General features: G+C 37.1%; 1 protein-coding gene across 3 annotated transcripts in view; it reads left to right on the top strand.

The window, feature by feature from the left end:
* The window catches only part of csmd3b (CUB and Sushi multiple domains 3b), a 407,371-nt gene that overhangs the window by 311,603 nt on the left and 79,622 nt on the right, over positions 1-16,146 (top strand). For all 3 annotated transcript variants that reach the window (XM_053228561.1, XM_053228560.1, XM_026929912.3), the window contains exons 32-39: positions 4,344-4,457; positions 4,948-5,043; positions 9,915-10,118; positions 11,667-11,791; positions 12,098-12,194; positions 14,068-14,172; positions 14,884-15,002; positions 15,124-15,193. In XM_053228561.1, coding sequence (XP_053084536.1) covers positions 4,344-4,457; positions 4,948-5,043; positions 9,915-10,118; positions 11,667-11,791; positions 12,098-12,194; positions 14,068-14,172; positions 14,884-15,002; positions 15,124-15,193 — 930 coding nt within the window. The remainder of the gene's footprint in view (positions 1-4,343; positions 4,458-4,947; positions 5,044-9,914; positions 10,119-11,666; positions 11,792-12,097; positions 12,195-14,067; positions 14,173-14,883; positions 15,003-15,123; positions 15,194-16,146) is intronic.

Below are 16,146 nucleotides of genomic sequence, written 5' to 3'. Positions count from 1 at the left end.
TCACTGGTGTTAATGTTGTGCAATGAAACATTTGGAGAAACAATAGATCTACCTCACATTCATGAGCCATCGCTCCAGCACACAATCCAGGCCAGACATTACAACTCTCCCACTCACCTGAACTCTAACACACACTTGTTTCGTGTTTGTTAATAATCTCTGAGTGTATTTCGGCACTCATCTTTCTCATGTTCAGGTTTCGTTCTCAAGTTTGTCTTATTTTTGCCTGTTCGCATGATCGATTGGCCATTTCCTGTTTTTGACTATGCTTTTGGATTTGTTTTTAAAGGTGGATGCAACTTAATACATTTACAGTACACTACATTTTACTACATTTTTTTCATATTAAATAGATGTGCTTCAGTCATCACTTCTTAAATGCACTATACATTTTCAGTGTAGAGACACCTTTTGGCATATTAAATGTTTTGAAGTTTTTTTTTATTCGAGTTCTCCTTTGTAAATATTTTTTGGACTGGGCTTATTGCACACTGTGAGATTTCTCATATATGCTTTTCTTTAAAACTGGCCACAGGCCTGAAGGTCTGCCAAGATTTTTCTCATAATCTGGACTGTGTGCAGTGTGGCCAGGTTTTAAATGGTGTATTATCTTAAAGATGGACACTGTGGGAGGAAACTGAAGGGTTTAGAATGATCTCTGGACTGGCAATCGATCCATGCTGAGTGGCCCATGGCTGGTGTAGATAAATGTAATCTCCCTGTTCTCTGTAAATGGGCTCCAAACTCTCTTACAGCAAAATTCTGCAAGCAGAGACCGAATGGCTGGTGCATTCAAGCTAAAGTTGGCATGTCCTGCTCGGAGTTTCAGGAATCGTGTACATTTCCCCAGGGATGAATGTTCCAGCTCCTTTCATCATCTGTGTGCTTTGGGGATTACATTTTATACAGAGGTATCACCATCTACAGTTTAGCTACAGCAGTACAGGAGATGCTGTTCTGTTTTTCTGCTAAAGCAGTGATCAGACCAAACACCAGTAAAATTCAGCTGGCAGAAAAAGCAATTTGCTGAAGGGGGAAATGTTGCAGGACATGAAAACAGGACATTTGGTTCTGGTAGCAGTTACTTTCACCTCTTTATATAGATGAACTTTGTGAATTCATGAACCTTGTTCTTGCAAAACTATAGAAACCAAGTGGGTGGGAGTGTAGTTCCTTTGATCAGTAAAAAAAAATAAATGTAGGTTCTAATTATGATTAATTAGTGGTCTCACCACTAATTAGCGGTTGATACTGTTGCTTAGTGCACACTCCCTGGGGGGGGGCATCTTTTTATGGTAAATTTCTGCATTTTCCATATGCCTACTGGCATTTTCAAGTTAACATCATTGGCAGTTCTGCTTTATAAAATATGTTCTTACATATGTCCATGTTCACAGAATACTCGCACACTGTTAAAATAAACTCCTGAAATTCGTTATTGTTGATATTTTCTTACTCAGAATTTGACCTGTGTTTTATTTTCATTGAAATACACACTGCTTAAATCTACTGATTTGCACAGGATAATTTCAGTTAGTTTCTGAATTGGCTAGTGTCTCCCAAGCATATGCCTGGCTTGTTGGGTATGCAAGTGGTTGAAACCTAAACAGGCACAACTGTTTTCTCTGACTCACAGAGGTAATTGTTTCGGCAGTGCCATAGCCTCAGAGGTGGTGAAATTCAAGAATAATATGGCAAGAGCCTCTATGTCTCCCCTATTGTTCTTATCAAACACACAGGGGGGTGAACTCAATATACACAAACAGACTCGCCATACTGAGTTATAGATCATTTTCCAGCTGGCTGTACCAGAGGATAGAAACACCATCAATAACAGCGTAGTTAGTACATTCCCACAAGCCCCTGCTTCCAGCCAGCAGAAATGATCCATCAGGACACTCTGCAGAGGCAGTGCACATATGAAAACGTTTATGGCAGACCGTTCAGCTTTTCGTACGAGTCGCGTTTGTCAGAGCTGTTTCAACGTCTGTTTCACAAACTACAGCATACTTTCAGTTTTAAATATGTTAAGTTGCTGGGTAAGAGTAAGCTGAGAACACTATGCTGCCATAATATCTACCTGGAAGATCATCTTGATGATGGCTGTCAAATCAAACAGGAGAATGTCCTTTGTTCTGTTTATTAGGCTTATGTCCATTTGGCTATGGCATGTACAGTAGCTATCTAATAATTTGACAAAAGTGGGATAATTATTCAATGTGTGAGGAAATCACACTTAACTAGCCAGGTTTTAGATCTTCAAGGCAAGCTGACTGTTTTTACAATGTTTATTAAATTGGCTTCTTACAAAGATGATCTTTGCAAAACGCCTGGCAAGATTACAAAGTAAATTAAAACATTTACATACATTTTTGGAGAAATATATTTATGATTTCTTAAAGTTGAGGTGTCTAAGTATATTACAGACAGAAAAACACTGTTATGGTCAAAATCCAATATACAGTATATATTGCTCTAGTAGCTTGGTTTAAGCACTGCCTTACTGAGCTTCAAAATGAAGCAATACAAACTGGCTTGATTTTCACAAAAGAAATTTGCTTTTATTTATAGAGCCACTGCTCCATACTGTCCATGCAAACTATATGCTGTGCACAGAGCGGCATATGCCGCTTAAAGGTCCTATGACTAGCAGCACTGCGTGCCATCTTTGTAGTAGATTATATTTTGTGAATGGAAAATACTTCTTTTTCTATTTTAACAAAAAATATACTCTGTCTTAGCAGTGGATTGTGTAGTGATGTCAGTGCACTCATTCTCTCATAAGTGCTAACATGGGCCTTCTTCTATGACTTTCTTAGAAAATCCACAGTTATAAAAAAATAATCACTTTCCTGGAAAAAGTCTTTGTTCTCAGTTCAAATCCATTTAAGTCTCAGTAGGTTTCTGAGAAGAGGTGACTGTAAGTAGGAATGAGAGTCTGTAGGTTTATAATGGAAGGTGGTTTTAAGAGGAGAATCTTCTAACTTCACTGACATGTCTTAAAAAGGTTATGCTTGAGCCAAGGTGTGTGATAGTCTCGCTATACTCCAGGGCTGCGTGAAATGTGGAGAAGGAAAAAATGAAAAGCTGGAGCTGTTAAATGAGCAGGTAGCAATGCCAAAAAGCAATGTCTCTGAGAAATATTGTGTCCAGTCAAATAAAGTACAGAAGAATTTTTTTTCTCAGCAAATTAAAAAAAAAAAAAAAAAAAGAAGAGGTTGTAATAATAAGTTCTCATTTTAGTGTCATGTATATGCGTGCATAGATATCTAATATAGCCTACGTTTGCCTTTAGCACCACTATTTAGCAGTGTGACGGTGTTGCTAAGTAACCATATTCATGTCCCGTAGGCTGCACAAGTGACCGGCTTGGTTGTGCAGTATATATATACATACATATATACATGTGATATGTATATATATATGCGTACGTGTGTGTGTGTGTGTATATGTATATATATATATATATATATATATATATATATAAGCCCTGATATATATAATATAAATACATACATACATAGATATACACATATATTCTCTTAAAGTCCAAATTCATTCATTTAATCATGACTAGTTTGTGCCATCATTTTCAAATCTGCATTCCTAAGCCAGTTCCAGTGTCATCACAGCCTGCGGTAAACATATGTGTGCTTCAATTAGCTTTCAAACCCCTGCTGTGTCATTCGCATATTTCACAAATTCTTCGCACACATTTTAGGTTGTGAGATAAAGCACTCCAGCAATGCCTGGCTGCTTAATATGATGGATTTATTCAGAGATGACTGCGTGTAATCCCACAGGTGTCAGGTTGCTAATGCTATTGTTATTGCATAATAGACTAATGTGCAATATTTAGAATATATAAGCCCTGATTTTCTTTGCAGGGAACAAAATTAAGTTAAACTTTACTCATATTGAGCTTTCCTCATTTCCAGAGCAATGTAGTGTAAAACTAATGACTAGGAAGCTAATGATTTTCTTTGACCAATGCAATCAAAGCCTCTGCATATAAGACTGCCATGAGCATGTATAGTGGTGCAACACGTGAAGAGTAATTCCAGAGAAGCAGGCAATTAAAAAAGATTTAAATAAACATACAGCTTTATTACCTCTGAGAGGCCTGCTTAGCTCAAAAATACCCTGATCTAATTAAGAAAATGGCATTATTAGCACACTGTAAAACAGTTGTTGTATGATCTATGTAGAAGAAAAGAGTTCCAGTTTAAGGGAAAAGGCTCTGGGAAGCGTATTTATATTTTTCTGTAAGCTCATATCTGAAGCTCACAACAGCTATTTGCATGGATCGTTTTTGTCATTATCTTTTCTTTCCTGTGCTGCAGTTCTTTTCGGCCAGTTTGTGCTGTTTCAGACATCTCTGAATGATGTGGTTGACATTTACGACGGACCTACGCAGCAGTCCCCTCTACTCTCCTCACTGTCAGGCTCTCACTCAGGTAAAGCTCACTCTAATTTAGGGATACTAGTGATTATGCCAGACATTTGAATATTTGAACTTTTGGGCACTTTTAAACTCATTTGCATTTCTGGCTAAAATATGTCACAGAACTCTGTAAACTCTTTTCTATGTTTTAGAAAAGTGCATTGGCTATAGCCTCCCACCTCCAAAGGAGGAAATGGCTTGTTTTTTCTCCCTACCTTCTCTTAGTGGCTTTACAGATGATAAGCATTTAGCAACATTGATTGAAATGATAGCACTGCAAGGAAGATTGGTGGCAATCTTTAGCTAAGCTTTTTAAATTCTGCTTAATATGCATTACAAACCCACAATTACATCAAGAAAAACACCATATTGAAAATGCTGAAAGCCAAAGCAAAAGCAGCAGGGTGTTTAGTAAAGTGTGACGCCTTCAGGATATCTGTAAGGTTTAAGTTTGCCAAGCTAAAGAAAAATTTTGAGGCTTGTTTGTTTTTTCTCTTCTGCAGGAGAGTCATTGCCCTTGAGTACTGGAAACCAGATAACTATCAAATTCACTACAGTTGGACCAGAAACTGCCAAAGGCTTTCACTTTGTGTATCAAGGTCAGTTTAACTTTAACAGCATATTATTATTTGCATGTGGTACAAAAACAAGTGCACTTAGATTGCTCCATTTGACACCCTTTGCATCTTTGTAAACGGTGGAAGTCACTGGCGCTCTAGAAAAGTTCAATCACTTGATGTACAAAAGTCCTTGTTGTATGCAATTTTTTCATTTAAAATCTTAAGGATTTAAAGGTTGAGTGATTGGACTAAAATGGTGACTTAAATATATAGGATGTTGTCAAGCAGAAATGGTAGAAGCACCCAAGGTCTTTACTCAAGTAAAAGTGCAATTGCAACTCCTTAAAATACATACACATGGTAAAAGTTGTAGTACATCTCCAAATTCTTAGTTCATGTCAAAGTAGAAAAGTATAAACTCTTAAATTTACTAAAAGTATAAGAATAAGAACGATCCACAAAAGAAAGGCTTCTGTCTCAGATCATACTGATCATAGTTACTGATGGTAAATTAGTGGCACTTTACCAAAGAACCAAGGAACATGGGAAAACATTAGCTGAGGCTAACTAACAACAGCTTTATTCCTAATCTCGAAAATGTTAGCTGGCTTGATAAGAACTATCTATTGTACGACAATACAAACTAGCTGGAAGATAATACCTAGCTGTCACAATACAAACACTAATGGGTATTAAGTCACATTCTCTCTTTCACATCGGTTAGTTGTTTGGAGTTTAGATTTGTCAGGAATTTAGATCAGCTCTGTTTAAGATGTCTGATTCAGTGTTTGAAAATGTAGAAAGTAGAGATTTTTTTTAAATGTAGTGAGGAAAAGTCTAAAGTGCTAAGTGAAAGAACAACTCAAATAAAGTACAGATATTTAAAAAGAAAAAACAGACATAATTACATACTAACAAAGTAATTATTTTTTTTGTTTCCCACCTCAAGTAGTTTTCTACATTTTTTTTTTTTTTTTGTCAGCCAGTGTAACTGTTAAAATGTTTTAGTGCTAACTAGAGAAACGTCACATTAATGCCAAATTGTTTGAATACAGCTCTTGGCTCTACTCCATAATGCAGGCTGTATTGCTCCCATCCTTCCAAAGCAACATTAGCCGAGCACAGTAAGATTTAAACACAGTATAACTGGCATACTAATGGAACTCAGGGAATAGACTTAGCATTTTAAAAGCAGAGTTTTAAACCACTGTGCTGATGTTAAACAAGTCACACACTTTTATCAATCTGTCATATTAGTCAATTTTAATTTGCAGCCATCACTCAAGGATATTATGGGCCTTTTTAATCTATAGGGACTTGCGCTAATAAAATTACATTTAATGTATTTCCATTGTGCTGATTAAATGTGTTTTATAATTCTAAATTATACAATTATTATTGATTATAATAAATTATTAATTGTACTTTTTGGGGGGCAGGGGGATATATACGGGAGAAAACAGCATGAGCCTTGTCTTTTGTATTTTCTTTATGTTTAGTAGTTAAAACTCTTTTAAAAAGTTTTGGTCTAATTTTAGTTAAAACATAAGTATTTTAATATAGTGTAAATGTAAGTATTTCTAAGTAAAAGTAAGTGTTTTATACAACATGTCTGTTGAATTCTCGACTCCTATTGGTCAGAAAGTTTTGATTACTTTTCTATTTTCAGCACAGGTTTATATTAAATTTATTGTAATACGCTGTTGTTTCCAGAGTAATGGCTAGTTCACAGCGACTTATATGGTGGAAGATCCACATAATGTAAACCTAATAATAAAAAATGGATTTTTAAAAAACAAAAAAAATTTATTTTACAATGAAAAAAATCATGTAATTGATAACATGGTGAAGCTTTATGTATATTATTTGGAAGGAGTCTCTAGTGTTAGCGCTCTGTAACAGTCAGCAGTTACGTTTTCTGCCACAGGAAAACCTTCAGGTTAGAGGACTTTGGCTTTGCAGTTTCTCAGTAACGTAACAAGCAGAAATTTTTGTCTGGAGGTATTGCACAAGTGATAACAGGAACTAACTTAAACATCATTAAATGTAACCAAAAATATATATAGTATAATTTGTCATTCTTTAATAAATAAAATTGTAATCATTGGCAAGTTGCTGTGGTATAAGAGGAATAAAACATGATTATTATAGGAAGATAATCAAAAACGAGGTATTGTGATGCAATGTGACACCAGGTTAATCCAGAACTGTAAGAATAACATAGTTGTCACTGAAAATTGCATAAAACAAAGTTTTAGGTCAATTTATTTCAGGATGCAAAACTGGTGATATAGCTTAATAATGTTGTACTGTTTACTACAAGTTTTAAATGTAGCTTCTGCTGCAACACATCATCATTCAACGTTCTTAGCAATAATCTTGTTCATACAACTGGAATGTGCTGAACCTCGAAGGCCTTAGCGGAAGGGTTTTGTCAGCTACCACTTGATGATGCTTACAGAGGAAGAAGTCATTGCTCAGCACTGTTGGGACAAATGATGCTGCTCAACAAACACTTCAAATCTTCCTGGAAGCTTCTTAGAATTGTAAGAAACACTGCTGCTCAACAAACACTTCAAATCTTCCTGGAAGCTTCTTAGAATTGTAAGATTTCTTAGATTTCTGTATTTTATTTTTCTCTTCTAAATCTATCCAAAAAGCCACCCAGGACTCTGGCGATGACACAGCAATATCCTGCAGATCTTCACATCTGTGAATGTGTTCCAGTCTCTCACTTCACTGCTACACTTTGTTGTGTAAAGCTTTGAAACATTGCTCTCCAGTCACCTGCAACTCAGCTGGTTTTGTGGCTAAGACGCTAATCCGTTCCCCGGCTACTCACTGGTCAAACAATCGTTCAGATACCATTAAAGGCTCTCACTGCCTCTAGCACTTGCACTTTAGATGTGTTTGATTCATATTAAAAAAAAATTCCCTTAGCTGGCTGAAGGAAATTTGTAGTATAGTGAGTTTGGTGTTGGTGTTTGTGCCACTGCATGACATTTTCTGAGAAATACAGTAGGTTAGGGACAACCGATCTCCTACTGACTGTGTAAGGACATGAAATGTTTTGATTTAATGTAGATAACTCAAAATTTATTATATAGTATAGTATATAGTATGTAGTATTTTAGTGGAGCAGAATGTAAGAGAGCCTTTCATTTTACATAAAATGCCATTATATATTTCCTAGTTCAATGTTTCCAAAAAAAAAAGTTAATAAATAAAAAAGAACCTTTTTTCAAAATAAGCTTTGACTTCACACTCACAAGGCTGTTCCCTTAATAACTGAGAAATGATTTCAGGACTTTCTCTGTAAAGCATATGCTGAAGTGGCACTGCGGAGGTGGAATGACAGCAGATCTCAGTCTCATCTCGCTCCAGCTCCTTTGGGTCACATATTATTAAACTTGTAAATATGAACCACGCATTTTATTTTAGAAACAAATCCTCACTTATTTCTTCTATTGAAGTGCAGCTGATACATCATGTTCAGTGCTGCAGCTTCAATGAAAGCTTTTAACACTCACATTAGAATTCTCTTCAACACTTTATATGAAAGGTTTGTATACTGGTTCCTATACTTTCATAACACATTCACAAGCATTACATACATCTTTTTATGGATTTATGTAAGGCATATGTCAATACTAGTGAGGAGATATTAAAGGTTTCATGTAAGAAATACTGTCTTTATATGAAAGAGAGAATGTCTCAATTTTCAGTATGGGTTATGAAAATAATTCATCTAGCTGATATATGTGCTTCTTAACTAAGTAAAATTATACTGTAACCGTAGCTTTTAATGAAAATTGAAATGGACCACCACCATTCAATTCCAGAGTATTCAATCCCATGCTCGCGTGTGAAGGAGTTAAATGCACTTAATAAAAAATTAAGATAACAGATGGATACGTAACAGAGGACGTGTTGAAGCTTCATGTCTGAGCCATTGGTATAGACAACTAAAAACTTGTAACTAATAACTTGGTATAGAAACTAATAACTTGCAAGATATAAAATAATTATGAATGCAATAGTCTGGAATAGTCCTATAATGACAGTCTTCTCTTTTCTATTTTTTCTTGCAAACACAGTTACAGAATACACAAGTCTTGAAATAAATCCTCTATCATTGCTTTTTAAAAGCTTTATGAAAGGCTCATGAATGTGTAATGAAGGCCCAGTGGAGGTACTCTTCAAATAATGCCAAATTCTCTCACTATACAAGTGATCTATCTTGCCATAATAATTCATTAGTGTAGAAGATTATACCACAGCACTGTTAAATTCTTGAAGCTGATTGGTCAGAAGGTGTTGATTAATTTTCTATAACAGCAGCTCTGACAGTAATAACAGCTATAATTCAAATCGCAGGATTATATGAATACGCTCATTTGAATACATTATTGTTTCTATAGTAACAACTCGCTCACAGGGAGACACACTACATCATCTAAGCCGAATAATACATGGATCTTAAAAAAGTGTTTAATGAGGTCGTATAATTGTTGATGCTTTCTGTGAGGAGACATTTATTTAACATTTATGGGAGGAGTCTCCGGTGTCAGCGTTTTGTAACATGGATAGAGGAGCTTGCATTTGGTGGTTTCTCACGACAAGCTGCAGGTTTTTTTTTTTTTTTTTTTTGTCTTATTAAATCAAGAGAGAGAAAATAAAGAAGACTGTTCTAGCTACTATAATGAGAGAGAACTAAGGAACTTGGAACGTCGGGGACACAACCAAGGAAGTTGTTCCACAACATTAAATGTAGCTATAAATGGTTAAAAAGTATTTTGTGTTGTTTTTCAGTCAATGAAAAATTGTAATCATTGATAAATTTCTGTCCTATAAGACGAACAACAAGTTTTTGGTTGGATATTAGAGTTGTTTTTTGCTGCTCCCTACAGCCGTACCACGGACCAGTGCCACACAGTGCAGCTCAGTGCCTGAGCCTCGCTTCGGCAAGCGCATTGGCAATGACTTCTCTGTGGGCTCGGCCGTGATGTTCGAGTGCAACCCAGGCTACACTCTGCAAGGCTCCACGGCTATCCGCTGTGAAACAGTACCCGATGCCCTGGCACAGTGGAACGACACCCTGCCCACATGCATGGGTGAGTGTCACATCATCTCTTCAGTCACTATCCGATATGTTTTACTTAAAGCATTCATTAGAAGTTATCAGGAAGACAACTGGAGCTTAAAAATGAACCGTGCACTGTCATATTCTTATTCAGAGGTGAAGAGGGTTAATTAGCAGTTCCAGTAGGAAGACAGAAGCAGGCTCGGAGCTTGGAGCTTGGAGCTTGAAGCTGGAGAAAACAGGGACAGTGCACATAAGTCCCTTAATGCAAACCAGCACAGTGTTTCCCCTCTGCCGTGCAATTAGTAAGGTTTAAAAAGTGTGGAACGGGACGTGGGTGGATGAATAGGCAGACTTCGATAGAGCACCCTCATTTTTAATTAAATAGCTGGAAATTTTGTACTTCTACATCCTAGCGGTGTCTTGGCAGTGTCTGTGCTTTGCAGTTCTCACAGGATGGCATGTGCCTGGCCTTGTTTTGTTTTACTCAGTTTCCTGCTGTTTTTCTTCCACAAGTTCAGAAATTGCAGAGATTTTTCGTGATTACCTGGACACACACTGCATTCTGTATATCAGTACTAAAATATTAATGAGCCTGAAATTGCTGCGAACTGAGTTTCTTTAATAATTTAACCATCTGGCACAGATATATTGAGCATTTCTCTATGTCTTCTTCTCTGTTTCTCTCTCTCTTTCTTTCTCTCTCTCTCTCTCACACACACACACACACACACACTGCCTGTCTGTGTGTCTAACATCTACGAGTATGTCCTGACCTGCTCTTAGTTCTTTAAACAAAATGATTGGCTCTGACCTCAGGATTTTTTTCTGGGTTGTCCTTCACAGATAGCATCAAACCAAGGATGGGTATTAAAAAAAAAAAAAAAAGATCTGTCCTGGCAAAGTAAGATAGCAGCCCACACTTTTATTATTGACGGATTCACTCTCTGGCTTTAAACAAACAGGGAAAATTGCCTAGACTAGCGTCTCCATTGGGAGACAGACATATGTCACTCTGTTAAATGCCGTTTGAATTCTGAATTGCACACTTTCAAATGTGCCAAGTAAATGCGCAGAAATGTGCAACTTGAATGAACAAAATGATCAGGCCAAAAAGTTTGGAACATGATATTCTTCAACCCACAAGGGCTTCCAAACATTTTTTTATGTCCGTTTGAAATGTAAATGTCGATTTAAAAAAAATCAGTAGGGGGTTCCTTGCAGAAACGAACACTTTATTCAAGTCAAATACAAGTTACTTTTTCAGTTACTGCCTTTGAGCATTTCCCAGGCATGAGCATGTTTCTGATTCTTTGTACCTACTGGTACGCTTCTAAAATAACATCACACAGTATTGAGCCTGTTTTTCTTTCTCCCAAATCCTAAAATTATTTCATCACATTGTTAATTGTCATCCTCTAGAAGACACTATCATTTTCTATTTCGCTTTGATAAGGTTCTAATTAGTCATCAAAATGCAGTCCTGCTCTAATCCAGTCCTGTGCCTGTGTTGCGTTCATTTCTTAAGTGGTGTTAATGTGAGTTCTGACCACTTCTCTCTGGGGCTTTGCCTTGACAGTGCCATGTGGAGGGGTTTTGATGGCACGTAAGGGCACCATCCTGTCCCCAGGCTACCCTGAACCTTACGACAACAATCTCAACTGTGTGTGGAAGGTGTCAGTGCCCGAGGGAGCTGGAATCCAGGTGAGAGAAGAAGCATGTCCTTCAAATGAACCTTTTTTATACTGTCAATAGCACGATCAGCAGTATAAAAAGTGAAACTTCAATAAAGGGAGTTATTAGTATCTAATTAATTATGTATGAGGCAAATGTTTAATTTGCAAATGAAGAGGACATGTTGTAGCTTGATCTTTTCATTTAGTTTTAGAGTTGTGTTTGCTCAGTTGTGGAAAGGTATCGTCTCGTGTGTTTGTAATTTTTAGGGCCTGGCCGTGGCTTTGCATTCACAAAGTACAAACAGCTATCTTGTACTTTTGTCCTTTTTACCAGATTCAAGTGGTGAGTTTTGCCACTGAACACAATTGGGATTCTCTGGATTTCTACGATGGAGCAGACAACAACGCACCCAGACTGGGCAGTTATTCAGGTAAGAACATGCTTTTACACAGATTAAAGTTGGAACAAGCTTACGTCTTGTTTCTGGCACTGTTGCAGTTTTTTCAGGCGAGACCTTGACTTACATAGTGCATTTATGCTTCTTCTTTTGTAGTCTCTAAATAGCTCTCTTTGCTGTTTGAGTAACACATAATTGCTATAAGTGGAAGAATTGATCATGAGACTCTCATTATCGCTTTTGTTCTCACAAAATCAGCCTACAAATCCAAAAGCGTTGAGGGTCTTGCCTCCAGACCAACTTCATCTTATTAGAGCCTAACCTTTGAAACTTTTTACAACCATCATGTTGTGTTTGAGTGGCCAATTAATTCTCTTTACTGGTGGGGCTATTATCGGATACTGACAACTGTTATACTGCCTGTGTTTTGTTCACAAACAAAGTGACTAGTGCAAGCACATTGATGCCAGGGGCCTGGTAAGCTATCAATGTGTGTCAGTTAATGGGTGCAGCAGGAGAGGATACACTGATTAGCCAGGTCTTTTGGGATCTGCACCTTTATCTGACTGTGAGGAACAATGCTAGCCTCCACTCTGCTGCTGCCTGTACAAGCGCTGACCCATGGTGCCTTTTACGTTGGGTAAAATACTTGGCAGTCATTGTTAAATGGATAAACTGGAGGTAATGTTGAAAGGGAAACTGACTCTCAGTGAGAGACAGTTGCTTTCAGAAGTGCACGAAATACCTGAGATAGTTTAGATGATACTTCAGAATAGTTCAGATGAAATAGTTTTTTTTAATCAGTATTGAGATTGTAGCTTGTAGTTATACTGCATTTAGGTCCTTGACTTGTGTGGATTAGTTCACACATTTAGTCATTCTGAGAACTGTTTCTCCTGGTAATACACCTGTAGGTCTTATCCACTACATGGCAATGTTAGCAATAAGATTGCCACTTGATATGCTTACAATGGCGGGCATTATGACTTCTTTGCCTTCAACTGAGGTATGTTTTCACAAAACTGCATCCGGGGAAATAAACTGTCTGCTTAATAGTCTTGCAGCTAATCCACAGTGAGTGTACGACGATGAGTGATGCTTTCCCACAACCATGCAGCTCTTGATTTCTATTAAATAATAATCAGATACACCTAAATTACTGTTTGAGTTTTTAAGACTGAATATTTAATGTATTTTTAAATATGGACTTATCCGTACAATTCTTTCCATTTCCTGGAACAGTAATAATGTTCTAGGTCAGGTTAGTCCAGTTCACATATAATTGCCAATTTCAGCTGATAACATTTTAAAGACACTTCACTCTGTGACACTTCACACAGCACATCAAAATGTCATTTCTTCAGGGTTTTTGTTGTTTTTGTTTTCAACCAGTGATGAATTTCTAGCACAATCAGTAACCACAACACAAATCGGAAACAATTTTATTAAAAAAAAAAAAACATGAGCAATGATGCTAGCTGTATCGTGAATGTTAAGATTGTGTGTAGGGGGGGGTGGGCAAGGTTGTGGGTGTGGATGAGTTTGTTGGGTGGGTGCATGAGAGTTTGGTTGGGTTGGGGTGGGTGGATGACATGTTTTTATATCTTTGTGGGGACTAAATATCTGATAATTTTGAGGGGACATTTGGCTGGTCCCCATTAGGAAAGCTGCTTTCTTGGTTATTATTTACAAAAGGTTTTATTATTTTAACGATCCAAATGATTTCCTTCTGGTTACTGAGGTTAAGGGTAGAGTAAGATTTAGGTACAGGACTTTACTTATTAATAAGACAAACGTGTGTGCGCGTGTGTGTCGTGTGTGTGTGTGTTCTAATTTTCTAATCTGTAATACTTTGCTCAAAATGCTTATTACAGAGAATAAAACGTATTGCTACATTTCTTTTCAGGGACAACCATTCCTCAGCTGCTGAACAGCACGTCCAACAACCTTTACCTGAACTTTGTATCTGACATCAGTGTTTCAGCAGCAGGCTTCCATCTGGAATACACAGGTACAAGCAGAGGGCAGCTTCATACCCACCACTGAGATCCATCCGCTCATCTCTTATTAAAAATCTACACTGTGGCGCAGACTAGACTGCAATTCAACACCTGTGGCATGTGAAAAAATCTAACTCGCTTTCTCTTTTAACTTTGTGTTAGCCGTGATGCATTAGTGGGAAAAGTTTGTAATACCAAAGTACTACTGAGGGAATTTACCATGCAAAGAGTCCTTCTTTTATCAAAATTTAGCAATCCTCTTTCCTCTTCCAGTGATTTATGTGGAATGACAGAGGCATATGTTCTCTCAGGGATTTTTATTAGTAGAGCATTTAAAGACGTTTATGATAAAATAACAGCTAGTGACAAGGCTTAGCCCCAGTAGGCTTCTTTGGCATGAAATGAAATGTATGGAAATAGGACAGTGAAAGCCAAGTCACATACAATTTACTCTAGAAATAGCCAAATAATCTGTGTGAGTCCTGGGAGAGCTGCACCTGCTCTACACAACAACCTGTCTACTATTTTATCCATAAAATAAAGCAATAGCACTTATTCAGCTCAACTCAAAAAAGTTTCACTCTAGAATTTAAAACCAAATTCCTATACTTTATCTACCTACCAAATAGTTATGTAACATTCTGTACTTGTTAACATAGCTATTTCTGTTATTCCGTTGTGAGTTTCATTTCAGTTCATGCTATTACATTTTGTGTCCACAGCAATCGGTCTTGATTCCTGTCCAGAGCCTCAGACTCCTACCTATGGCATCAAAGTGGGAGACCGCTACATGGTGGGAGATGTAGTTATGTTTCAGTGTGAGCAGGGATATTCTTTACAGGTGAGACTACACCCTTTTCTAAGGATACTGTCATACTGTCATAATTCTAACTTCTAGAGTGTATTTAATAACATATGTTTACACAATTGTATTTATGGTATCTTCTGTTGTTTTTATCCAGGGCAATGCTCACATCACATGTATGCCAGGACCGGTGAGGAGATGGAATTACCCTGTGCCACTCTGCCTTGGTACGATAATTCAGAAACTATAGGCTAACTGAGCAGACAGTGGGGTCCAAACATTTGTTTGTTGTTGTTGTTTTTATTTATTTATTTAAAAGTGGAAATAAACATAATGTTTTAGAAATTTGAAAAAAAAAAAAAATAATAATAAAGGAAAATGTCTTATTAATATCTTGAATATTCAAGATTCTGCACTATTTCTAAATCACTGTGTAAATTTAAGCAAATTTGTGATATTGACTATGTTAACTCATTTGTTCAAAAGGTCAGACTTTCCTTGAGTCTTATGAGTCTTATGATACTCCAATGGATTTGATCTAACATGATTCATCAGGTTTTACACAAAATCAGGGAGTGCACACTAAAGTTTGACATACCAAATACTAAGAAATTCTGAACTTCGTGTATTTTAAGATTCTGTTTTTCACTTTCATAAGTTGTTGCTGATGATATAAATTGCAATTTATATTTTTTATATTAGAAAATAATACACAATAAATCAAAGGATTTTTACTGGTAGTCTCAGCCCTTTGGACCCCACTGTACATGCACTTGTCATGTGATGGAGTTGGAGACGGATGCATTTGCAGTTTAGAATCTTATTAAACCTGACAAACAAATCCAAACCTTGAAGCAAACCCGTAAACAGGAACTGGCAAGATGTCAGCTGATCAGCAGCAGTTCAAAGCCAAAATCCAGAAACCAGGATAGAAAGCACATAAACAAAAGGCTTGGTAAGTCAGGTAATCGTACACTGAGCATCACTTCATAAAGAGTCATTGTGAGAGTCCGTGTGTATATAGGCTGAGGGTGTGATTGGAAACAAGCGTGCCTCATTAGTATTCAGGCGAATGGGAACATGCTGGTGGAGAGAGTAGTTGGGGATTGTAGTCTGCGGCGGCCATGTTTGTAGGCTGCAGTGTGTTCTGGGAAGTGGAGTTCCCGGTAGATTCCGGCGT

Source organism: Pangasianodon hypophthalmus, chromosome 23 (genome assembly GCF_027358585.1).
Source record: "Pangasianodon hypophthalmus isolate fPanHyp1 chromosome 23, fPanHyp1.pri, whole genome shotgun sequence".
NCBI classification, from domain to species: Eukaryota; Metazoa; Chordata; class Actinopteri; order Siluriformes; family Pangasiidae; genus Pangasianodon; species Pangasianodon hypophthalmus.
The sequence above is the reverse complement of the archived record's forward strand: the minus strand, read 5'-3'. Positions and strand labels throughout refer to the sequence as shown.